Genomic DNA, 25,676 nt, shown 5'->3' with positions numbered 1-25,676 from the left:
TCAGGTCTCCAAGTTGAAGGCTGGAGATACAAAATCCATGGGAAGAAATAATTGGGGGTCATGCTGAGATCCTCAAGTCTACTTTTCACCATGACCATGGGAGAAGCCCCAGAAAGCACACAGACCACCCAAGGAGACAATCCCTGCCCAGGGCATTGGGCACTGAATGGGAGAGAGAGAGATTCAAAGGCAAGATGGATGATGCTGGAGTTACTGACACTATTTCTGTGAATCATCCATTCAAAAAGTTTACATGCAGAAACAAAAGCCTGAGAGAAGGCTTCCCAGCATAGACAACCCCCTAAATGTTACATGCAAGTGATTTTTTCAGGTGGAAAATCTATTTCAGATGGCAAATTCTCATTCAACTACCATTCACAAGGGGAATTTTGGAAAAGGCTGAGACTTTATAATAAAGTTCATCACTATGAACTATCTTTGTTAAACTTTCAGACCCTTTTGGCTGTATAACAAAAGAGTATGAATAAACAAGATTAAGATTTCACGATCACTTGCATGCCTTGTTTAATTATTTTTTATTTAGACATCAAATTTTTAGTTCATTGCGAGATGACATAACATCAATAAATTAAGTCCAAAAAGCATTTTATATGCCATGATTTTTTTTCCATCCTCAGCACACTTTGTTCTTGTGCTGCTGTAATTCATGCCACCATTTGAAACAGTGACTTTCAGTAAGGTCAGCCATAAAACAAGTCACTGCTGATAGTCTTATGATACAATCCAGTTATTTATGAAAAAGGATATTTTATTTTATTATTCCCTTCTATCCTAAATGATAAAATGCAATGACTTGCTGCTGAGAAGGAGGATACAGGAGCACCAAATCATGACATATAGTGTAGAGTTAATATGAATAATATGGTAAAATTTTATTTTTAAATATTTTAAATAATACTGTTTGTGGATTAACAGAATTTATGGTTCTATGATTCTCAATTTTTTCATTATGTGGTTTTGAATCCCCATAACGGCAGAATAATTGCTGTACTATGTATTTCTTCATAACTCATGGATTACATAAGGTGACTATTAAGAACAAGTTAATATGTATAAAATACTCTAAAGCAAATCGTCATCTGGGAGGCTTGAGGAAAACCTATGTCCAGGCATAGTGCCAATACTACCTGGTTTATCTGTTGCTTTAGAAAATTAATAGAATAGCTCAAAAACAGAGGGTAGGCTGTATCGAGGTCTTCATCCAGATTACCCAAGGGGATGCTTTTGGACAAACATCACAGTGTTGCCTGGAAGCCCAGCCATTCTCCACCAGAGCTCATCAGTGCCTGGTAGAAAAGCAGATGCTTGCCTGCAAACACAACACGTTGCAAGCCAGAAAGGATGGGCAGGCAAGGCCGCGCTGCCATGCCTCCATGCAGGCAGCCTGTGCCAGCTCCTCCTCAAGCTTATCCCACTCTGCATCCTCTGTCCTCCTGCCCAGCTGCTGGAACCCCACTTCCCTGAAATATGGGGCTGGAAGGCCTTGAAAAGTGGCTTGCTGCAACTTTATCCATGTGAGCAAAAGCAAACCAGGCCTGCTTTACATCAAGACTCTACCACAAGTTCTACCACAAATTGTGTTATACTACTTAAAGAATACAAATGGACTTGGGTGACTGGGGATTACACGGTACCCTGGCACTGGTAGTTGCAGTCATCTCACAAAAGGAGAAACCAAGATCAAATCTTTTGTTGTTTCTCATTGTTGACATGCCTTGTTGTACAACAGAATAAGGGACTCAGCTGACTTTTAACACAAAAATTCATGTACTGCTACTGGACTAAGCACAGTTGGTCTTGAACATAATTACACTCCAAAGAAGTTCAGAGACCCATGTTCCTCCTGCCTGATCAAGCTTCCTTCCAAATGGAAACGGCTCAAGGCAATTCTTCTATGGAGCTTGAGTGATTCTCATGAAAAAACAGATGGCATGAACCATCTCCCAGGAAAAGAAGGCATTTACTATGCAGTGAGAAATGTTAAAGGACAAACAAGCCCCCCCACCTGCACTTGACACCTTCCCCACATCAAAACAAACTCTTCATTTTGCCTGCTGAAAAACAGCAGGAGAAAAAAGGTTTTTAAAAGAATAATCATATGTCATCATGTAGGCTCTCCCGTTTAAACTACAAGGAAAGCTCCTGTGACTCACTTCAGTCACGCAGCAGAGGAATGTGTGAAGCTGCAGTGAGGAAGAGTAACTTTCATGACAACTTTTTATTCCAATCAAGTTCCATTTTCAGTATTAAAAGAAGATTATTCTTCCTACAGTACTTGTACACAGGCAGACAGGCACTGCACACCTTTAGAAATGCATGGGAGCGATCTACTCATCCAGGACCTTGACAGAGGCTTGTTAAACAGAGGGAACAACTTCACATGGTTCTCACCCCCATCCAGCAGTTTTGGAAAGCCAGACACAAAGGCCAAGTTTTGCAAGGCTTCAGGAAGAGCTGCCTTCAGAGCTGATCTTGATGGAGGTTTCCAGGAGTTAACCCTCCCTCCACTGAGCTAATCCATCCGCAAAACATCCCAGCCATCTACAAGTGAAAAGGACTTCCAGCCCAAACCACCAACCACACACAGGAGGTCCCTGTACAGCCTCCTGCTATCTTGCCTAATTCCAGCTGATTGCAGTAATTTTGCTGCTTTTCCTCATTTTTGCCATTCCCTGAGCCCACCCACCCCCTAAGAGTGCCATTGAAGCACCCCAAGCATCACACTCCACTTGTACCTGCGCGTGCCCACCAAGGTGAGGGGCTGCCCTGGCCCTCTCCTCTCCCCTTTCATTTATTCCACAAATAACATGTTCAAGTGAGAGCTGGGTTTACAGCCCTGGGTTTGCAAATGGGAGAGGTAAGCTCTAATGAGGCAAAAGCAGGAATATTTTTGCATCAAACAGCAATTACTGAACACACTGCCTTCTGAAGATTAAAAGGGTTTTTAAAAAATAATGAATACACCTGGGCTTGTGCATTCAGTTGAGTCTTAAAACCCAAAGAATCTGAATTAGCCTCATTTCCTCAGGGAAGATAATTTTTTTTATAAGTGTAGTTTATACATTCTAGAGACTTAATCTGTCACCTGCAGTGCTGTGAAACAGTTCCAGGGACATCCACAAGAAAGGCTGGGGAAAAAAAACATTTAAAAAAATCTAAGTGTAACATCCTTTCAATACCTCATTTCTGGTTGATTGTCCTTGGAAATACAGAAAGTAAAAAAGAGTAGAGAAGAAAGAAAAGGAAGAAAATCTTTGTATGTCCACTCTTACTAGTGGCACACATCAGCATTTTCTCACCTGTACACCCTTCATTGCTATTTGCATTTTATTTAGTTTCGCATGGTCAGTGCACAGTCAGTGAGGTATGAGCTCCATAGCATCCTGATCATCAGAGAGGTTAACCTTAAGTTTATCTGAGAATATAGGTACTGAAATTAAATTTGCCCCCTAGCACTGCAATAAAACATGAAGAGAGGCTTTATTTGATGCAGAATCAGGTGTGAAAGAAAAAAACTCTCCTTACAACTAGAGGGCCACCCTGTGCTGTGCATATGGAGTGGTTCCGTGCATCTTACCCCTTGGCCTTGAATGGTTATTTCTTCTTGAAGAGATGTGCATAATGCAAGTCACCCTCTGCACCACCAACCCCCCAGCCTCCCTGCCTGTCCTATGCTCCTGTGCCAGCTTAGTGCCCCAAGTTCTGAAGCACGGACATTGCTATTTGCTGTCAACATGTTTTTTGCACTTCAGTTCCCCTTTTGCAAACTGCATGCCTGCCGGGCCACCCACACACTCCCGAAGGGGTTCCCTTCCTTGCTGCAGCTTCCCCATGCTCCACCCGTGGGACTTGGCTCTGCCTCTGCCCCATCCCTATGACCAGCACATTTTTGGAAAGAGCAAGTTTTCCTCCAGGACACTTTCTGTGTCAGAAGTACATGGCTGTCACTGTTATCTGCAATTTGAGCTTCAAGTTGTCTTAAGTATGGTGGGGTCAGGCCAAGAAGTATCTAGAATATAAAAGCCACAGACCCTAGGCAGTTCCCTCAACCCACGCAACAAAAGTCCAGTTCTAAACCCAAGCCTATTTGTAAGCTTCCCATCAGGACACTTTTTATAAGCTAATTCTTGAAAATTGGTAGAGAAATAAATCCTTGCTTTTCTGTCCAACCTCTCCCCAAACCCTCCGGACCTCACCACAGCTAAGCTTTCCCAAATTTTCCCCAAGTTACTGGTTCATTTCCCAAAGCAGGTCCCATAACCGAAGGGTAAGGCAGCACCAGCTTGCTCAGGGCCAGCCCAACACCTCAGCTCAAGCTTGCTTTTGCAGGGCAAGCTGGTGGAGAGTGGAGCACACTTGCAGTAGCCCGTACTCCTGACAAAGCCCATGGCATTGTATCCGAGTACGCTGCTGTGACCTTGCAGGCAGCAGAGAACAGCACCAAGAGCAGAGCCAAGCCACTGCTTGCCAAGCTGAGTGTGGGTCTGGCAGGAGGCACTGCTGGGGAGCAGCTCTTGGCTTGATTTGATGCTGCTGCAGGTCACATATACTGAAACTCCCCAAACATCTAACTCCACAGGAAATCAGATGGGACAGAAGACACCTAAACCGTTCAATGACCACAGCTTAAAGTGCATTTTCCTCTGATGAGTTTAATTTAACTCTACCATTTGGTTGTTTCAGTGGCTGAAAAAGCATCAGAAACAGAAGCACGACCTGGCCTGTCACAATACACAGCTCTTGTAATTACTGTGAGGTAAGCGGACAGAGGACTCCAGGTTCAAAAGAAGCCTTGAAAGCACTGCAAAACACCACCACCACCAGATTTACAAAACCTGCTCACAGTCAGTACCCTGGTGCAGCCATTTCTCTAGGGTGCAGGCACCTATAAAGGCTGAGAATGTTCACTTCTCCTATGACACTGAGAGATACGTGAGTTTGTGCTCCTAGCACAGCTTTCCCCAGTGAAACTGTTTTAATTTAAGGACTTTGTTCATCGCACAAGCCCATATATTATGCTGCAGGCAAATAATGTTGAGAACCACAGCTAGTAAGGGGAGACACCTCTGGGTTACAGGACAGGAATGCCGTGCAGCCACCACAGCTGTGTCCATGCGTACATGTTCCTTGCTCTTCCTTATTGTTACATACAACCTGGAAGCAAGGAACCCCTCTTCTGAGGGGCCCCCACCAGCTGCTTTGTGGTCATATTACATCAGCTCTGTGCTGACTCTCAGAGCCGAGTTACTCCACACAAGCTGACCTGTGGTAACTTATGTGCACTCCTCTTACTCCAAAAGAAGTGTGAAAAGAATAGGCTTTTAAATCACTGTGTTGGGGAAAATTCCTCACAGAGCCGTGGCAGGATGAGATAGATAATCTGTAGCAAAGCTCCAAGCTAATGCCAGATCTCCTTCCTCCCACTCTGATACTTTCAGCTGTAAGGCCATCTGGTAAGAGAGATGTAAAGTGAATTTTAACTTGCACTCACAACACAAGGCATGGTTGAAAACTAGATTAACTATAGTCCATTTGAGTTCACTAGAGATGTACCAACCACTAAATCAGATTGATCACCACTAATCTCTGTCTTCATCACTGCTGGTCTCTGGTTGACCCCAGGGAAAGAACCAGCAGAGCCAAATGGGAGAAAATTGAATCAAGATTTGATTGTATTTCTTCAGTAATTTTTAAGGAACATACTGGAAGACCAGGCCACTCTCTGAACTTCCAATCTCTTGCAGTGGGGAAGCTGCAGAGAATTATTTTGCAGGAAGTTTGTCCAAAATTTTGAACCATGATTAAAACAAAGTGATGATAGCCTCATCAACCCTGACAACCAGCTCCTACCAAGTCTGACCCTTAACTGCATTTCAGTAGAACACAAGCATCTTTTATTTAGTTGGTCTCAAAACAAGACAGCCTGTACATTTCAGAAAACAACCCTTATATATTTACCAAGTGTCAGGCCCAGAGGATTGCCTTCACACTCTTCCATCTGCATGTTTTTCTTTGTTCCCACTGTGAAGAAGGTGGTTGTTATGATTCCAGGTCTTGAAAACAGCACCAGGATCTTACCTGAGACTGAGGCAGGATTTGCTGGGGTCATGAATGCTGATGGCCAGCAACCCTCTCAACCATACCAGTGCCATTAACTACAACGAGCAGCTAAAAGCCTTCAGTAGGGGGTCCGTTTCTGGTGCTATGCTTGTTCTTGGCTGTGTTGGGCTGACATCAGGGAAAACTCCGTACAGAAGCTGCTCAAGAGAAAATGAGCACCGAGTCTGCTCCTCCTTCCATGTACACAGCCAGTAGTTGCTTTTCTCTGCTCTCTCAGCTGGGTCCCCCTACCACTGTGAAGCCAGGAATGCAAAGGCATTCACCAGCCTCAGAGCACCCAGAAAAGGATCTCCTCAAGGTTTCCTTGAGGATTAAACCTTGCAAATCAAAAGCATAAGTATCACTGAAAGAAAGAAAGGGAGAAAAGAAAAGAATTCTCTCACTCATGGACCAAGCCATGCTCCTGACTGCATCAAAAACTGCTCAAGGGCATCTCAAGGCAAGAAGCACGCACCTTGTTCAGAAGTGTCTGGGAAAAAACCTGCAGATTTCTTGAGCCACACTTAATTAGCGCAGATGCCTGATAGGCAATCCCATGGTATGGGTCAGATCAGAGCTCTCAACAGTTTGTGGGTGACTTTGTGCAAGTTGTTCAGTCTCCTCCTTCATGGTCCCAGAGAAGAGAGGAGAATTTTTACACTATTTTCTTCAAATTAACTAATTCAAGCCTGTGTCTGACATGGGGTGCCAGGATGCAAACATGCAATGAAGGTAGGCATTCACATGACAAGTTCTGCTCCTGTTACCGTTATAACAGAGTTGTTTTGTCTATACACACCCTCCCTACCACACAGATCACACGTACTCTGCAGAAAGAGATCCTGCAATATTCCAAGCAATGGAGACAGGTATTGCATGTGTGTGACATTCAAATGCAGAGCTGGCTGAAATAACATTTACCTCCCTTGCAACAGATATGTCTGTCTGTGCTGAAAACCAAGCCACTTCCTGATGTTTAAATTCCTTGTAGAAGAACCAAGAGGAAAAAAAATAAAAATAATAGAACAACAAAAAGCATCACTGCTGATTTACACTAACCTCATTTTTGAATCACTAGGACGTGATCCTTCCTTGCTGAGCCCAACTTGAGCACAAGGCAGCCTTTAAACCACCACTTCTAAATCAAATATCCATGAACTTGCTGTGCAGCATGCAAATAAACATGAAGTGTCCTCCTTTACTGAGTGATTCAGGGGTCAAGTATGATGGGTCAATGTAGCTTTCATTTAGACACAGCTTTCTAGCATTAATAGCATTTCTCAAAAATATTATGTTGACTATTTCTACATTGCGCTGACCCTCAGCCATATCTTTATTTTTCAACTGCCTTCCCCCTTGCTACTGCTCCATTTCCTTCCTAAGTTTTCAGCTAAATCTAAGCCATTGACGTAATTCAAGCACACAGAGGGCAAAACAAACCCCACCCTTGATCTTAATCCAGAAGTTTTTAAAAACCAGACTGAGATCAAGCTGTTAGGGTTGCTTGACTGGCCAGAGGACCATGTGGAAGGAGCACCGAGGTTCTGAACTGCTCGGGAGACAAGTACTGTTTCTTCAACTGCTGCAGCTTCTGCTGTAGTACTAAGGGCCTCAGCAGCTGCCAACACCAGTTGTTAAAGAAGCTTTCTCAGGCTAACACAGCAAAACGGGATTTCACTTGCGTAGTGCTTGTAGAGATGAGCAAAAATAAGATCTTAAATGCTCCTTACTTCAAAAACTTATGAACTGGCCTTAAAGGTTTAAGCTCTCAATTTCCAGACAATTTTGTCCCTTCCTTCATCTAAAGTGAAAGAAAAACTGCCCTCCAGGACTCCCCATTTGACATTTGTGAGATATTATGAGCACTAAAACCATAATCTAATCTGGTGCCTGGGTTCAAATATGGTTGGTGTCTGCTTGTGTCTTCCAGTTTTGAACTTTCAATGCCTGCCATCAGAAAGATATATCCCCAGTGTTATTATTATTAACAACACTCTACTTTGAACGTGACTTGAACTTTGAACTGTTACAGAATGAAAGCCTGAGATATCTGCCAGGAAAAACAGAGAACAAGAAAAGCAGTAGCTAGCATTAGAAGAAAATCTGAAAATTTGTAATTGAACTGTAGTTAGAAAATAACAGCATCCAACCCACATTATAACTACAGACTCCCACCTCTAGAAGACATTGCTGTACAAAATTTTTAGTATCTTTGCTATTATCAGGGTTACATGTGCAAAGCTGTTTATAAGACAGTGATATAAAACAATGATATAAACCAACAGCATTTCAGTAGTCGCAGATCTCCATTATTACTTGCAAATTATCTAAACCTGCAACATTTTCTGTTTGAATGATCTGTCAGTCTTTGCTTCACTACTTTTAGTAGTCAAATGCAACACCAGCAGAAATATTAATGTTGAAAATTGCATGAAGTGCAAAACTGGGCATGTATTTTGGCAATTTAACTGCACTTTAGTCAATGAAGTTAAATAAGCTATGTGATTTCCATCTGCTTTGTGTGACTAGCATGCTGGACAGATCTTTTCTGCATCTGGTAGATGAATTCTCTGCTTCACGCAGACATTTACCAAGGTCTTAACCAAGATGCCAGTACTACTTTGGCAAAATGAGGGCTGAGCTCCTCTCAGCAGAAGGCAGATCTGAAGAATTGTACACAGTTTTCAGGAATTGCAATAATTCAGAATTTCATCAATTAGGAAATTGAACCAAGGAATAATGTTCGTATCTGCAATTCCATGGAAAAAGGACAGTTTCTTCTATGTGTCTTATTAGCATCTTCTGGTTACTTTTACTGAGGCTACTTAAACTAGCAACAGATACACGTTGAGCATGCTGTTAGCTGGCCATGTCACAGCCCATGGGATGCTTGCCAGTACTCATTCAGAATGAAGCAGAGCAAATGCAGCTTCAGACGTATCTGTCTGCATCTTAGAGTGACTTGTCAACTGGATTGCACTACCGTGATGGGGTAAGAGACCGGGAAAAAAATTGTCTCAAGACAGAACAGTGGTTCCACCAAGCCCGGGTCATTAGCTCCAGCACTTGGGGCCTAAAAGCATCGGTGCCTTTCAGCACCCTCAGCTATAAAGCCCTCTTTGCATTAAAGCTGCCCTCCCTGTGCTGAGAAATGTTATCTAGTTATTCTCCAGAAATGCACTGCAACCCTAGGAAGAGCTGCGTGCTCACAGCAACTTGCAGTTGACAAGCCATTACTGTGATTAATGTCCAGATTTTACATTACTATGTTTTTAGTGCAGAAGTATTCATCTCCCCACAGGTCAGTGGTTGGGCTGGAAGCAGTCAGCAGGGACAAGCAGCTTGTGGGAAAACCATCCTGACTCCAGCCTGCTCTGCCTCTGGCACAGCAGCATCTCCCTCCATCAACCCCACTGACTGTCCTTGCCAACACCTCCACTCATCACTTGCTTGCTCAGGCCAGAGAGAGCCCAGTCTTGTGTCACCTGTGAGACACCAGTCCCTGCTGTATCCCTTACCCCAGTATTCAACCCAGAGGATACTGAAAGGACAGAATTTTTGTCATGATATCTTTCACTTGAGATTTCACTCTTATTAAAACCAGATTCCTTGCCAGCTGGTTTTAATGGGATATTAATTGTTGTTATAATGTATATCTATTGTTGTATGTATAACCGCAGGCTCCCATTGAACTTTTAACTGCTGCCAAAGAGAGGAAAGCTTTTACTTCCCATTGCTGAAACTGGGAAAATATGGATGGAAAGATGGAAGTGCCCGGATAACTCCCTCAGCTCTGTGCTCACCTCTTTCAAAAATGTAAAACAGCAAGGCTGCACTGTCACCACAAAAATTTTTACACTGTGTAAGGATCAGGTCTTTTATCAGTGATTACAGACTGCTATCACCGATCTCTTGGTGATCAGCAGCACAAAGTCTAGTATATTTGTTTTCCTACTGTGATTCCCTGGAAAATGGGTCCAAGTCACAGGTGGCTTCACTTAGGATTGAATCAGCTCCCTAAGGGTTGCAAAGGCTACATTTTCAGCAGGATTTTTTCTCCTCAGCTCTGTATTAAAGAGTCAAATCTCCTATGGCTGCTGGACCAGTTTGTCTGGTAAAAATATAAGCCACAGGGAAAGTCCTTACAGAGCCATCGATCTGCTAATGTATTTTCCAGAGCTTAGAGCCATTTGCTCTTCCTCCAGCTCCCCGGTCCTCTAACCCAAATATCTTACTGCATGAAGCTCCGTTGTAGCATCATGGTTATGCTCCAAGGGATGGGTTATTAAGCACCTAGTCACCTCGCTGCATCTCAAGAGGCAAGATGTGGATTCATGCTGGCTGACTTCAGATACTTCAGTTCTGTTTTTCACAGCCCTGACAGTGTCCCACACAGGTAGCTTAGGTGGTGGCAACAGCAATGACCTACCAGCACAGCCTGCTGCACAGCTAGAGAGGCCTCATGTCCTGGGCGGAGGGCTCCTCCTGCAATTCCAGAGCCGGGAGCTGACTTCCACAGACAGACAACTGCAGATTGCAGTGTCCCCAGAGCCTCCCACAGGCTCACTTCAGTCACTTGATCACCACACTGCGTTTCAAGATGTCTTTTTTCCACATACCTCATTGCAACACATTTCACTGTTCCAGACCTAAACCTTAGGAACTGCAACCAGCACCAGCCCAGCCCTGCACCTGGCCTTCATTCCTGATTTGTAAAACGCAGGTATTCTGTTCACACCACAGAAGACCAAACACTAAAAGAACAGGAGCTATTTTTCGCCTTCAGCAGATTGCCACAGTAATGCCTTCCAAGCTTCATCCATCAAAATGTATTATACCAGCCTGATTCCCTGGAGTGTCATGGAGCCTCTCTCAGGTGTTTTGTGCTCTGAAAGGCTTGTTTACAAGCGCTTTACTTTTATCCAATGAGTATGTATTCTGTGAAAAGATGTACTCAGGTTTTTTGTCTGAAGTTCATTCTCAAGCTATAGCCAGCCAACCCATTTCAACCACCACAATAAGCTACAACGGTTCAGGAAGAAGGATTTATTTATTTATAAAGCCATAAAACACCCAAAGGCCAAAGAGGAGCAATGAGGTCTTCCCAAGTAATACTCCATCATGCCAAGAAGACAACAAGGTTTGATTTGGAGGAATTAAAAGGCAATGGCTTTCTTTCCTAAAAGCTTTTACTTCCCAGGCGAACAGGACTGGGAGTAGAGTAAGAAAAAAACACATAACACTGACCTAGGGACCACTCCAGCACTCAGCAACTTGCTGAGCACTGAAGCTGACACAGTGGTGGGTCCCAGGGGTGGCTTAAAGAGTGATGGCCACGAGAAAGAACCAGGCTTTTGGAGAGCAGTGGAAGAGTCTTCCCAGCACATGGAGGGGAAAAAAAAGGATTATATAAATAGTAGCTATCATTAGCAGGGCATACAGACTGAAAGGGAATACAAGGCACTAATAATCACACTGCAGATGTTCTTTTAAGACATGATCAGAGTATATCTAATATATCCTCATATTTATAAAGAGAGATGTCTGTTAAGGTTGCACTGAACAAAAGATGTCTATCCACATAGGAAATAATTTTCTTCTTAGCATCTACATGTCTCACCACCAAGTAAATGCACCTCACCAAATAAGTCCAGGCATTTACTTCTTACTGGGCCATTCAGTGGTACACCATCAGCACAATACCAGGATGCACTGGAAATGATGCTGTGCTCTGTGATGGAAGAAAAAGATCCAAAGTGAAAAACTCCTTAGGTTTTTATAATAATTGCCTGCTCCACCTTCTGCCTCTTGAGGAGGGAAGAAAAGAAGTAATTACCAGCCTTCCAAACTCTCTGCTACACAAAGAGGGCTCCCACACTCCTGTCAGCTATGACAACAGCCAGTACTCTGTGGGCAGCGCCAGTTTTATTCCCCTGCCAAACAGCAACTGAAGGAAGCTGGTTTCAGCGCTGCCTGTACTGGCATGGGCAATGCTCACACAGATTGCAAACTGTGAGGCTCAAACCAGAGTTCCTTCTGAGCAACTCCTAGAGCATTTTGGAGAGACAGGGCTGATGGCTACCGGTCTCAACACTTACATGTGCAACCCGTAGAGATCAACTTGTGGGATCACATCTGGCCAAAGATGGTCTGCCAGCAAGGTCTGCTGGACCTCCAAGTGCATCATAGCAGCTTTGAAAACAAGCTAGAAGGGTGATATTGCTGTATTTCCCCCATAGGCAACAGCTCTGCTCTCTGAAGTTATGTGATGGCTGCCTCCTGCCTCAGGAAACAGCAAAAGCAGAACAGAGCTCTTCACTCTGTGCCCATAGATTTCAGTAATCATGTTTCAGTCAACTGCAACAAGGGTAGAATGGACTTTTTCTTAGTCAGGTTTTTTTCTTCTGGTTGAAATAGGTGACATCAATTTGGCTTGTCAGTTTTAATTAGTGTTTGTGTTATGTTCTGCTCTGAAGAAGTTCTGTTTTGACAAACACGGGTAAAAAATTGTAATACATAACTCAAGCCTAGAATTTAGGATGTCAACATGAAAGGCAAAACTAATTAAGATGCTTCACAAGAGATCTCAGCACTTCCCACAAACACCAGTGACATGATGCTTTAGACAGGCATTCTGTACTTTTGTATATCTAAACATACATCCAAGGAGTCAGGGATTCACTAAACGAAAACTGACATCAATTAGTAGTAGCAATGAAACAGAGCCCAAGACTTGCAGCAAAGTCCAAGCATAATAATACTGTGTATTGTTACAAGAACACAGCAAGAATCAATCCCTCTTTCAAATAACAAATGTAGTGACTCAAGATAAACATGTGAAGAAAATGTTAGCTGCCGCAGCTAATGAATAGAAGACTGATCCAAAAGTACAGATTATTCAGAGCATATTTGGTTCATATCTCCTGCTGTAGTCAGTCAGTATTATGTACAGATATACCTCCAGGGACACTAACAGAAATATAAGCACCATTTTTGTAAAGGTTATTAGACTTATTAGACATTTACACTGATTCTGAAGCAAGATGATAGCAGCTTTTTCCTTTTTTTAAAGCATCTAACTTGACCAAACTTACAGGCAAAGTGTACGGCCAGGGCAAATCCATATGCAAGTGCCAATTATTTTGTTTAATGCTTAGTGCCATTTTTGACATTGCAGTGCATTGAGAAACACCACTGGAAGAGTCACTGTCAGAGCACACTTGGAGGTTCTTCACAGGACTCCTCCAACCCTTTGAGAAGCCTCTCAGCTCTTACAGCAGGAAAATACGCAAAAGATAGGAGTCATCTTCAGTCCTAGAGCAATAGTCAAGGTTGCAGTTGGGTTTGGATTGTTTTTCCACTGACCATAATTTGTTTAGATGTCACTCATGCTTTTAAAACTGGATGAAATGCACACAGGGCAGCTCTGCACAACAGAAACAGACCACATTCCCAGCAGGGCATGCTCCCCTCTGCTCCCTCATCTGTCACAAAGGCAGGAAGAGACACTGCTCCGAGCAAGGCTGCCCACAGCCACAGGAAGGCAAAGCTCCACACAGCACAAGAGCTTCATTTCTCCTGTTTTATACTCCTGCATTACCTGGCCTGGAAACAGAACCTGACAAAATTAACCAAGGCACAAATAAGGATAGACATAGCAATTTTATTGAAATGCAGCAGTCGGATAAACACATTGAAGATGGGAAAAAGCTGTCTAAGATGAAGAACAGTGCAACAAAAACACTGACATATGCAGGCAAGCTTCCATTGTGACTGGAAACTGAGAGGTACTAAAACAGCCTTCTAAGAGCTGGAAAGGGAGCAACATCCTTTCTGGATTTAAGATAAGAGTTTGTTCTGTTTATGATAGTTTGTGTGACACAGCTGGCTGCAATTATGAGTGGTGGGGAACAGACAGGATCCTCTGTGAACCAAGTACATGGAGGTACAGTCTTGTACCATTTCTCCTGCCAACATCAACCATTTTCTTGCTTGCAGTATGCCTAAGTTTTGGAAGGACTGTTGGGGGAGGGCTTTGGGGAAGGGAGAGGAATAGCGAGGAGAAGGCATGAGTATTTTTAAGACAATTCCTCAGTTTAACAGTGCAACAGCTATTTACTTGTTTTACAGGCAAGTTACAAGACCCTTGGGAATCAAAGTTTGTATTGAAGTACCAACTGGGCTTTGATTACAGCAGTGTGAACACTGCTGCTCTAATAAATCACCAAAATTAAAGCTGAACCATGCTGCAAAGAGAAGATTTCAAAAGGGAATTCTTTTGGTTTTGGTTTTGGTTTTTGAATAGCAGTGACCTGAAGAGAATCAGGTTAGCCAAAAAGCAGGGGTTTATTTTTTTTTTTTTGCTTTATACACCACAGAGGAGGAGAGTACAGACAAGTTAACTCACAAAAAATAGAAGCATTTCAATTAATGGAAAGGCTGGAGCATTTCAGTGGAAAAGACAAAGGGTTTTGGTGCATCTTTGTCTTCTGTCACAACCTCTCCCCTCAGCATCCCACTGTGCTAGTACCAGGGCATGGCTGACAGAAGCCATACTCAATGACATGGCAGGGCTAAAACACCACAGTTCATTCAATGAAAGCTCTCTGCCTACCTCAATGGACCTTGCCTCTTTAGAAATCACCAGGTTTTGTGCCTCCTGCCTTTTCTGAAATGCTGCTTCTGTTTATCTGGATTTGCTTATGATGTTCAGCAACAGAGCAATTCAATCCGGGCTGCTCTAGGGATTTAAATCTTTCTGCCCCAGACATAGAATAAACTACTCAAAGTCAAATACAGGCTTATAGGTTTGAACACAGTAGAGCCAAGATGGGGGTTATTCAGGACATTTTGCATGCAGCCAGAGCAACCACCTCTATCTCATTTATCAGATGGGATCATGCGACCCTCCAAGATTAGACACCAAAGATTAACAAGGCAACACCTCTGAATAGCACTGCTGGGCTCTGTGACCTGTATTGCAGTGAAGCTTCCCTCTGGGCACCTGTATTATTTGTAACTGTGTGCACAAGTACCTCATAACTGAGGCGCAGAGTTGAACATCACGCAGGATGGGGTCTGCTCCATCTTCCTGCTAAGTTAATAGCAAGACTTCCTATCATGTCTTAAGAGCTCCATGTCCCACGTCATATTTACAAGAGGAATCTGCACCACAATGAGGACCAAGCACAGTATGGTCCCATCATCTTGTTTTACAGCTCTAACTGTTCAGAACAACTTCACATGAACCAAGTCCATGCTATCAGTCTATAGGTCTGTTTCCAGAGTTAAATTCTTTCCCTAAATCAACACAAAATAAAGGCGGCTTAAAAATCTCACTAGGCTCACATAAACACTACTTCACCCTGAAATATTGGTGTAATATAGGGCATGAATAATTGAGCTTCTGATCTCTACTAGCCTCACTGAATGTTACAGGACAATTTATGTTTGGATAGTAGAAGTAGTAACAAATGGTTTCACCTCTTAATCCCATCTAATAGGCAGCCTTAAGAACACTAGAGTACAGTAATTGCTATAATGGCAGTTTGCCCAAGTTAGGTCTTAATAACATTATAATAAAAAGAGTCTTTTTGGCTCTTCTTTTTAAGATTGATTCACCCTAAAATGTAATCAATAAATGCAATTTTTCACCTCCTCACTGCAAATACCTGCTTGGTATTTCTTAACTTTTCTTGCACTTAGCTATGCTGCAGTGCCACCTCGTCACTGGTCTCCAGGTGTCCCCTCAATCTGAACTAGCCAGATACAGCCAGTGGGACAGAAATGGAGACAAGGGAAGACTGGAGCAGTAATCTTGGCACATTTGAGTCTTTCCTCCAGGCTCCTTAGTCCCCATTTCCTATCATTAGGCTCCCAAGCATATTTTTCCTTGACAAGAAAGAATCTAAAAAATAAACATTGGATGAGCCCTGACCAGGGTTTGGCTGGCTACCAAAGCCTCTCCCACAGACTTTCCCAAGCAGTGCTGTGCACTGTGAAGGACTCTGTGGCAGAAGTGCATCCCACAGGACAAGCCATCAGCCCCAAGTCACAGTGATGATGTTCCTGGCATAAGTGACTGCAGAGCTCTGGACTGATAGAGCAAATGGATTCCATGAGCAGGGAACCCTCAGAGCAATCCCTGTGCATCTTCAGCTTTGCAGACTTCATTGGTGTTACTTTTCCCTTCTGACTTATACCCTACAATGTTAACAGAGTAGAGAGCATAAAACGGAATACCTACATTTCACCTGATTTAATAGCTGATTTAACCAGCTTATTAGAAATAAGTCAAATGAAAATTGATTACACTTCCCTTTACAGAAAGAAATATCATCATGTTAATTATTCTTTCCTGGCGTAACAATAATATTCTGATCTCTCAGCTAGAGCCAAAGGCAGTCCAGAGGGAGCTATGCAGGTACTCAAAGATCCCCATGCCCAGCTTAGCCCAGTGCTGAGGTGGTCTCTTACCTTGGGCCCATGTTTCTCAGGATTCTTGCCTAACTTCATTGGAATATATCCTTTTAGGGCCCTATTTGAGCACTGAAATCACCCATGCCCCAATGACAGGGCAATGGAGAGAAGCAGGTATCTAAGGGGCCAGGGAAGTCACTGCACAAACTGCTTGCCTGATCCTGGCCCTAATAAAGACCAGACACAGGGATTTAGGTGGAATTTCACACAGCTGACTACGGCCCCAAAAGCAGTTAGATCATTTAAGAAAGAATGGTTACAAATACTCTAGGTATCTTCCTAAATAATGAAACCCAGCAGGTAATATAATTGAATATTTAATTTCACAGCAGCTGTGAATTTGTCTGCAAAACATTTACCCCTTGTGTCCTGTCACATCTACACGAAATCCATCCGAAGTGAACCATAAGCAGTAGGGACTTGGTCTAACTGATGGACTGAAGCAATGGATGCAATTTTACAACTAATTGAGACAAGAGTTGTTGGGCCCAGCCCTGTTTGATATCTTTATCGATGACCTGGATGAGGGCACTGAGCGCACCCCCAGCCGGTCTGCGGAGGGCACCAGGCTGGGGCAGTGCTGCCCTGCTGGGGGGCAGGAGGCCCTGCAGGGGGTCTGGGCAGGCCGGGCGAGGGGCCCAGGCCGGTTGTGTGAGGTTCAACCCGGCTCCGTGCCGGGCCCTGCCCGTGGGGCACAACAGCCCCAGGCAGCGCTGCAGGCTGGGGCAGGGGGCTGGGAAGGTGCCCGGCGGGAAAGGGGCTGGGGGGGCTGGCTGGGCCGGCTGGGCAGGAGCCAGCCCTGTGCCCGGGTGGCCACGGGGGCCAGCAGCAGCCTGGCTGGTGTCAGGAACAGTGTGGCCAGCAGGGCCAGGGCAGTGCCCGTCCCCCTGTGCTGGGCCCTGGTGAGGCTGCCCCTCGAATCCTGTGTTCAGCTTTGGGCCCCTCACTGCCAGGGGGACGTGGAGGGGCTGGAGCGTGTCCAGAGCCGGGCAGGGGCTGGGGAAGGGGCTGGGGCACAAGGCTCACGGGGGGGGCTGAGGGGACTGGGGGGGCTGGTCTGGAGAGGAGGAGGCTCAGGGGGACCCTGATCACTCCCCACAGCTCCCTGACAGGGGGTGTAGTGAGGTGAGGGTCAGTCTCTTCTCCCAAAACAGACGTGATAGGACAAGAGGAAACGGCCTCAAGTTGTACCAAGGGAAGTTTAGATTGGATATTACAAAAAATTTCTTCCCAGAAAGGGTTGCTAAACACTGGAACAGGCTGTCCAGGGAAGCAGTTGATTCACCACCGTCTTTGAAAGCATTTGAAAGATGTATAGATGTAGCGCTGAGGGTCATGGTTTAGGCGTGGACTTGGCAGCTTTAGGTTAATGTTTGGAGACTATATGAAAGGTCTTTTCCAATCTAATCAATTCTATTCTAAGTTATAGAATATTCTTGTAGAGAGCACAAGTTATTATGCCTCACTTTTGACAGGCTTTCACTATAGCTTAAAATACACATTTTCTACATGAATGTATCACTCACTAGTTCACACAGCAACCTGCTACATTTCCTCAAATTGAAAGACCAGGGCAGTAACAATACCACCCGTGTATATTTACATATATTAATTCAGTATCTCTGATTTCTCTCTCCAAATACAGTCATCCATTAGATTTAAAGATATTCAATTCAGACACAATGTAGCTTTGTAGAGTACAGAAGTAATTTTTTAATACTAGAAGGAATCAGTATAGTGCGACAGGTTGACCTCCAGATTCACACAGGCTGCAACTCCTGCATTGTTTTCTTAAAAGGACTGCTGCTTCTGTATGCAAACTCCAGCTGAATCCATAGCCCCGTGCCAGCTGAACATGTTACTTTTTCCCTCCAGACATCATGGAAATTGCCCGCACGTGAACTCCTGGAGCAATCTAAGATTCCTTTATTCCATTTATACACATACCATTAAATGAGTTCTCACTTTCATTTTCTGTTGCCATTAATATAGCTTAGAAAAACTCCAGTCCTAATTTCTAACTGATAAAAAAAAACCATATTGGTTTGGGCCCAGTTCTCCCCCTACACTAATGTAGCTGCAGTGAACATAGTCTTGTTCACTCTGCTGGGAAACAAAGAAAAAAGGTCAGTCCTAATGTTTTCTCCCTACTACACTTACAGTAGGAGTTTAATCCACAAATACATATGCATGACCCAAGCTCTGGAGAGAGGCTTACTTAGTATGACCAAATAGTATTGCAGCAAATCTCATAATGTTTCATCACTGCTAATTACTTTCACCATGAGAACTGGCTCACTCAAGATATCACAACACCTGCATACCACCAGAATTAGACAGTATACATTAGTATGAACATTAGATAAACCAAAATAAAATCACTTCTACATTTGCATCGGAACAACTCAACAAATATCACAAGGGACATTGTGAATTAGATTGACGGCACTCTAATATGTTACTGATAATTACATGTTTAATAGAATTAAACATGGCATGCAGATCTGCTCTGTCTTTCCCCCACTGCTTTTGACCATTCCTACAACAGTTGATCTGTTATGGACAAAAGGATCCTACTCCTTTCAAGGCTGAGCAGATCACAACCCCATTTTGGGTACTTGGGGATGTTTCTGGTCACAGGGTTTGACATCCACGTTTCCTGCTAAGAGAACTTCCTTCCGCTGTGAAGTTATTATTCTCCCAAGCAAACCTATATCCAACCTACACGTAAAGCCTCAATAGCAAAGTGCACATACACCTGCGTTTCATACACTGCATTCAGGTTAGAAGACCGGATCAAAACTCAGCTGGCCCTGTTTCTTTATTGTCTCTGGGTTTCTGCCACATAGGGTTAGGATCACTGTTTCTGCACACACACACACACACCCCAAAACCAAAAAAGCACATCAGTAAAAAAAAAAATCAGGGTACTGTCACAATGTCACAATCTGTTACCCAGTATCCAAGCCATGGGTTTTGGCCCAGGCCAGTATAAAACAAATGCGTCTTCGAAGTTGCAGCTGACTTGTTCGGTCCTTGACACTTCTAAGAATGATGTTCAACTTTGATTTCATTTCAAAGGTCCTGCTTCAGTAGGGTTAATAAGAAAGAAATCATATAGCAAATTAAGGCTTAATCACTGTGCAATTCCCTTGGATAAATGTTAATTGTCCTATCCTCAGTGCTTTGCAGTGTAATTAACTATACCTCTGTACCAAAGGTAAAAACTACAGCATGCTTCATTTCAAGGTTGCAAAACAAGTGAGAAAGGGGTAAGAACAGAGGCAAGATCTCCTGGCTTGGCACCTCTACTCAGTCCCCTGCTTCAACTACCAGGTAGCATCCACTCTTCAAGCTGACACAAAATACAGAAAACCAAAGTCAATGCCAGCTACTAACTAAAAAGCTATGAGAACAGAGGCTGGGAAAAGGCAGCCTTTCTACATTGATCATATAAAGAAACGGCAGTTTAAATCAGTGTTTGATATGCAATAAGTTTGACAAATAGACTTGTATACAAAGTTATCTAGCTCTGTTTACATATCCTCATAGTAACCACAGCAACGATGGACTTAAAAGATTCAAGCACCACCTCGGAGCTCAGCTGTAATTTACTCTTCTTTGCTGAGTTATTTATCATCCTAACATCCCTGCCAAAACAAAAATAAATTTTACTAGACATATCATTAAAGTATTTAGTAATCAGTAGGAGTTAGTGATATAATTCACTAAACCCCAAATACCCCAAAATGCTAGCTGCTGCTATCCTTCTATAGCTACTGAAGTGCCTTAATGAAATTTCATCTGGCTGAAAAGTGAAAATATGAATTGATTTACACATAAAATAGAAATAGTCAATTTAATTAGCAGCTAAGAGGTTTAATGGCTAGTATTAATTTCTGTTAAACAGTGAGCCATACCTCTCTCAGCTGAAAGCTCTGAATTCAGACAGTTCTTTGAGATTCATTCAAAGTCTCAAATCAGGAGACCAACATTCAGAATGGAAAAGACCTATAGAAATTGCTACAAGGAGGCCGTCCCAGTCTATAATAATAATATACTCTATGTACTGCAGTAGTATTCTCTGCTGCAGCCCCAGATGACAGCACAGTTTGAGGGGTGCAATTCATTCCTTACCCGAAAGCCTAATTACCGTACTCCACAAATGATGATGGAGAGATTGTGCAATTATTACCATCCAGGCTATTATCAATGGCTATGCTGTTCCAACCCAGTTCAGTGCCCCTTCAAAGGGGACACTCATATGTAACAGTAATTCCTCAAACAACAAAACCCATGAACATGCTCCAAGCAAACAACCAGCTAAAAAGCACTTACAAGATACTGCCTCTCAGGGTGGGAGCAGTAAAACCCATTATTTGCTTTGCAAAATCTCAGCATCAGAGAAGAGAACGGGGGAAAAGTCTGGCATCTGGAATGACACGGTCTATCAGTCTGAGGACCCACAGTTATAAAGAAATTCTTTATTTCCTTCTTGGAATAAAGCCTGCCCAAATCTCTCCAGTCTACTGATAGGATCAGCAGGGGAGAAGCATCCCCATTTTTGAGTTCTTACAGAACCAGGCATACAAAGGCACTGAGAAATGCCTATTCCTGCTGCACAGCTGGACTCAGGCAGACCAGCCAACAGGATTTGCTTTGATTTTCATCTTGTACAGACTTCACTTTTTAAACATGTTGAGCACAGGAAGCCTTCAGTGTCTGTACTACCAACCCTCAAGTTCTTTCTCTGTGCAGTCCTAAGAACATGCCAAAAATAAACTGAGGTTTCCATCATCTATTGAAAAAGCAAAGGAAAAGCACATGCACAGCAGCTAAAGCAAAGCTCATTTTACACTCTCCAGTCACTAATGCACAAAGTGCAAACCCCTGCATTGCCTGATATTTCCTTAGTAAAAGCAAAAATACCAGCCTTCTTCCACATGCACTCTCTCTGTGGAGACCAGTGATGAGTGGCATTCCTCAGGGGTCGTACTGGGACTGGTGCTGTTTGACATCTTTGTCAGTGACAGGGACAGTGAGATTGAGCACACCCTCAGCAGGTTTGCTGACATCAAGCTGCATGGTGCAGCTGACACACAGGAGGGAAGGGATGCCATCCAGAAAGACCTTGACAGGCTTGAGAGGTGGGTCAGTGTGAACCTCATAAAGTTCAGCAAAGACAAGTGCAAGGTCCTGCATGTGGGTCAGGGCAATCCCAGGTACAAATACAGGCTGGGCAGAGGATGGATTGAGAGGATGGATGGGCACTGGTGGACAAGAAGCTCAACATGATCCAGCAACATGTGCTCACAACCCAGAAAGCCAACCAAATCCTGGGCTGTATCAGAAGAAGTGTGAACAGCAGGTCGAGGGAGGCGATTCTCCCCCTCTGCTCTCCTGAGACCGCTCCTGCAGTGCTGCGTTCAGCTCTGAGGCCCCCAGCGTAAGGACATGGGCCTGTTTGAGCAAGTCCAGAGGAGGGCCATGAAGATGGCCCGAGGGCTGGAGCACCTCTGCTGTGAGGACAGGCTGAGAGAGTTGAGGTTGTTCAGCCTGGAGAAGAGAAGGCTCCAGGGAGACCTTAGAGCAGCCTGCCAGTACATAAAGGGGGTGGCAAGAGATCTGGGGAGGGGCTGTTTACAAGGGCATGCAGCGATAGGACAAGGGGCTTTAAAAGCTTTAAAGCTAAAAGAGAGTAGATTTAGAGTAGATGTTAGGAAGAAATTCTTCACTGACAGGGTGGTGAGACACTGGCACAGGTTGTCCAGCGCAGCTGTGGATGCCCCATCCCTGGCAGTGTCCAAGGCCAGGCTGGATGGGGCTTGGAGCAACCTGGGCTGGTGGAAGGTGTCCCTGCCCATGGCAGGGGGGTTGGAACTAGATGATATTTAAGGTCCCTTCCAACCCAAACCATTCTATAATAAAAGATATTTTTCTTTTGTTGCTTGCAGCTTATTGATTTTCAGTTGTTCAAGCATAAGTAAATCTGTAAGGCTTCACCTCTAACTGCCCCGCATGTGCTTTTATGTTACAGAGCAGTTTCAGGCCGTAAAATGTCAAAATAAACAAGATAAACAGGTAAATGTGGCAAGCTTTCCCAAGGGCAGAAAAACATTACCAGCACCTGCTGCATTTTCCATCTGCTCCAGGAAAGAATCAGAACTTTTATACAGTCAATATTTCGTAAGTTATGAGTGGTATCGATTCCTTTAGGTAAAACCAGGCTGTGTATATGTATATTTCAATACAGTGCAGAGAGGGGTATGCATAAGGTCTATTATGGAATCCAAAGGGCTTCAGGCCAAGGTGCAGCTCTTTTCCCTTCACCTGTCTGCTCCTCTCTTTCAGCACTGGCCTGCAGGCAAGGGCCTGCTGAGCAGTGCTCCTACAGATGAGTCCTCAGTGTCGCTGGGAAGACACAGAAGTGGCAGAGGAGGAGGAAAAGGTCAATTGCTGGTCTAGGACAGCAACAGGGACAGGTTTTGCCAGTGAAAAAAAGCCCCTTTTTGTAGCCTTAACTCCTGCATCACCACAAGTAGGGCAGGGAAAACCATAAACTACCAGAGGAGAGCAGCTCTGTTTTTCCACCAGACGTCTGCTTTCCAAAACGTATTTTGACTTTCCAGCAAAAGAGCACTGTACCAAGAAAGCAAGCCTCAGCACCCTCTGCTCCCAGGGCAGGACAGTCCCCTCCTACCTCAGCCAGCACCTCTCACAGTTTAGCCTCAGCAGTCCCCATTGCAACCAGACATGGCCTCCAAGCGCTGAAGCATAGCAGTGGCCCCTCTGGCAGCTGGGGCAGAGGTGGTGAGCACTGCACAGCACCTTCCTCCTCTTCCAGCCATACCCAGAGGGCAAGGCAGAGCTTCTCCCCCAGCGATGTGACACCGCCCTGCCCAGGAGAAGCTCATCAGCTCATCAGCCCCATCCCGCCCTGCCCGACCCAGCTGTGCCCAGACACCATCCCTGCAGCTCGGGGCCCTCCAAACCCACCACCAAACCCAACCCAACCCATCCTTCGGGAACCAGTTTGTTTTATTTACAACTACATCACAGCTTGGGAGGGCAAGAGGGAAAATATTTTCTTCAAGATCTGGCTGTGAATTACCGGCAGAGCTCCCGCCTCCTTGAGGCACCGGCTCCTCAGGAGATCCCACCAAGGGGCTCCCGAAATGGCGGCTGCCTGGCCTGCAGCAAGGGCCAGGCCCAGAGACCCAGCACAAGCTGATGTGGTGCTGCGCACGCCCTGTCCTCCTAAAATGCTTCTTTTGACCCATTTCCTATTGTAGGAGAAGCTTGGGAGAAATTACTTGTCCCCAGCCATGGCAGGCTTGACGTTGCGGGGAGCCGGGTGCTGCAGTGGTGGCAGGGCAAAGGCACGTAACAAAATAAAAGTGTTCCACTTCACTAACAGTGTTTTATAATATTTCAGAAGTGTTAGAAAGGGGAATGTTGAGCTTTCATTAAAAAAAAACACACCAAACAACAAACCCCAAAATCTTACTAAACTTTTATGTTAACTACCAATACATTTTTGCATTTCATATTCTCAGAAGTACGCTCTGGTTTTCAATGTTTCTTTAGTTTTAACTACTGTATTGGCTTTTTCTCTGCTTGTGCCATGGGGGCTCTGGCAGCCAAACACCCGGCTCCATGCTGTGTGCCCCAGCACCATAAAAATAATTTTTTATATTAAGTCATTTTTTTTATATTAAAGGGTTCTTTAACTTCATTGTCTTGGCCAGGTCCCACTTTGAGTAAGTAAAACCTCTCCAAATATTCCTGTCATTTCAACCACAAATGTTTTTTTCAATGTCTTTCCAGGAAATCTGCACTTTTTTTCCATTTTTTTTCTTTTTTTTTTTTGTTTTTTTTTGCAAAACGGCTGTCAGTTTTCACCCAGGAGATGCGATGCCACAGCAATACCTCTATCCGACACACTTGTCAAAGCCACTGGAAGCCTACTTCGAGGCTAAGCAAACTGCTTACAGTTGAAATAATTTTGCATCCTGCTTTCAGGGAAATTCAGAAGTTTTGCTCACAGGAGAAGCACAATACAGAAGGAAAGACATCACAATTTATTAAATGTGTTACCTCTAAAATATTCTACATACAAAATAAATTATGTGCTTTAACTGGAGAGATTTATAAAATGGTTTGATTGCTTCAGTCTATTTAAAAGGTAATTGAAGCAAACCATGACTGCACAGCCAGCCGTTGCCAGTAATCTAAAATACATTAAAGTTTCCCTGGCTTCTTAAAAGCTATTATTGGAGTTAAAAACCTTATTGGGAGACCATGCTTGGGAGAAAACATAGAAACATATTTCAGTTAATAGTTCAGACCTACCTTGTTTGCTTTGGAAACTGACCCCATACTGTAAATTCTATCTCTGTTGTACAGTGCATTACTTATAGCATATGAATAATGGATATTATAAACAAGCATAGCAAAATGAAAATTCAGTTAAGAATATTATAGAGCTTCCATTCACAAATGTGGTTCATGAGTGATACAAATTTTATGGTTCTTATCACAAATGAAAAAATTTGCATATCCCATCATGGATTTCTTGCAAGAACCCATTCTGCATTTCTTATCTCAGGGCTTTTACGGTAAGAAATATTGCATTAGGCCCAGTAATTTACATTTTTCCAATAAAATTCTAAATACATATGCAACAGCTCTTTACTGACTGGCTTCATGTTATAAATTATAAGCTTGGAAGTAAATACATTAGGACAAATATTGATCTCTAAATAGTCACCATGAGTGAGATTTTATCCTGGTGTTGAATTATTGCACCTCTTGTCTTTTATAGCTGTATCTTATCTCCCAGCTACTATACTTTGTGGCAAGTAAGTAAATAAATAATGCTGCCTTATTTCTGACAGTTCAATTTGTTCAGTTCCTCGTGGCAGAAATAGCAGGTATGAGTGTGTGCAAGGGTTTTCTAGCAGCTCTACTTGGACATACTTTTTGGGATCTGCACCTACCATAAACTCTGCTTTCAGCATGTCATGTCACTGAGCATTGCAGGCTTTATTGTGGAAGCGGCAGATGAAGTCCTGTGC

The 25,676-nt window shown here is 43.7% G+C and overlaps 1 protein-coding gene across 2 annotated transcripts in view; it reads right to left on the bottom strand.

Moving 5' to 3' along the window:
* Positions 1-25,676, bottom strand: part of GPR50 (G protein-coupled receptor 50) — an 83,250-nt gene that overhangs the window by 5,384 nt on the left and 52,190 nt on the right. The window contains exons 4-5 of one of the 2 annotated variants that reach the window (XR_013923839.1): positions 3,107-25,676; positions 1-2,562 (exon numbers count right to left, since the gene is read on the bottom strand). The exon at positions 1-2,562 is cut by the window's left edge and continues 5,384 nt beyond it. Coding sequence is in view for 1 of the 2 variants with exons in the window: in XM_080365745.1 (XP_080221871.1) it covers positions 25,626-25,676 (51 nt within the window). In the remaining variant the exon portion in view is untranslated. The other variant, XM_080365745.1, reaches the window with a different exon arrangement.

The sequence above is a fragment of the Falco punctatus genome (assembly GCF_963210335.1).
Source record: "Falco punctatus genome assembly, chromosome: 15".
Taxonomy (NCBI): Eukaryota; Metazoa; Chordata; class Aves; order Falconiformes; family Falconidae; genus Falco; species Falco punctatus.
The sequence above is the reverse complement of the archived record's forward strand: the minus strand, read 5'-3'. Positions and strand labels throughout refer to the sequence as shown.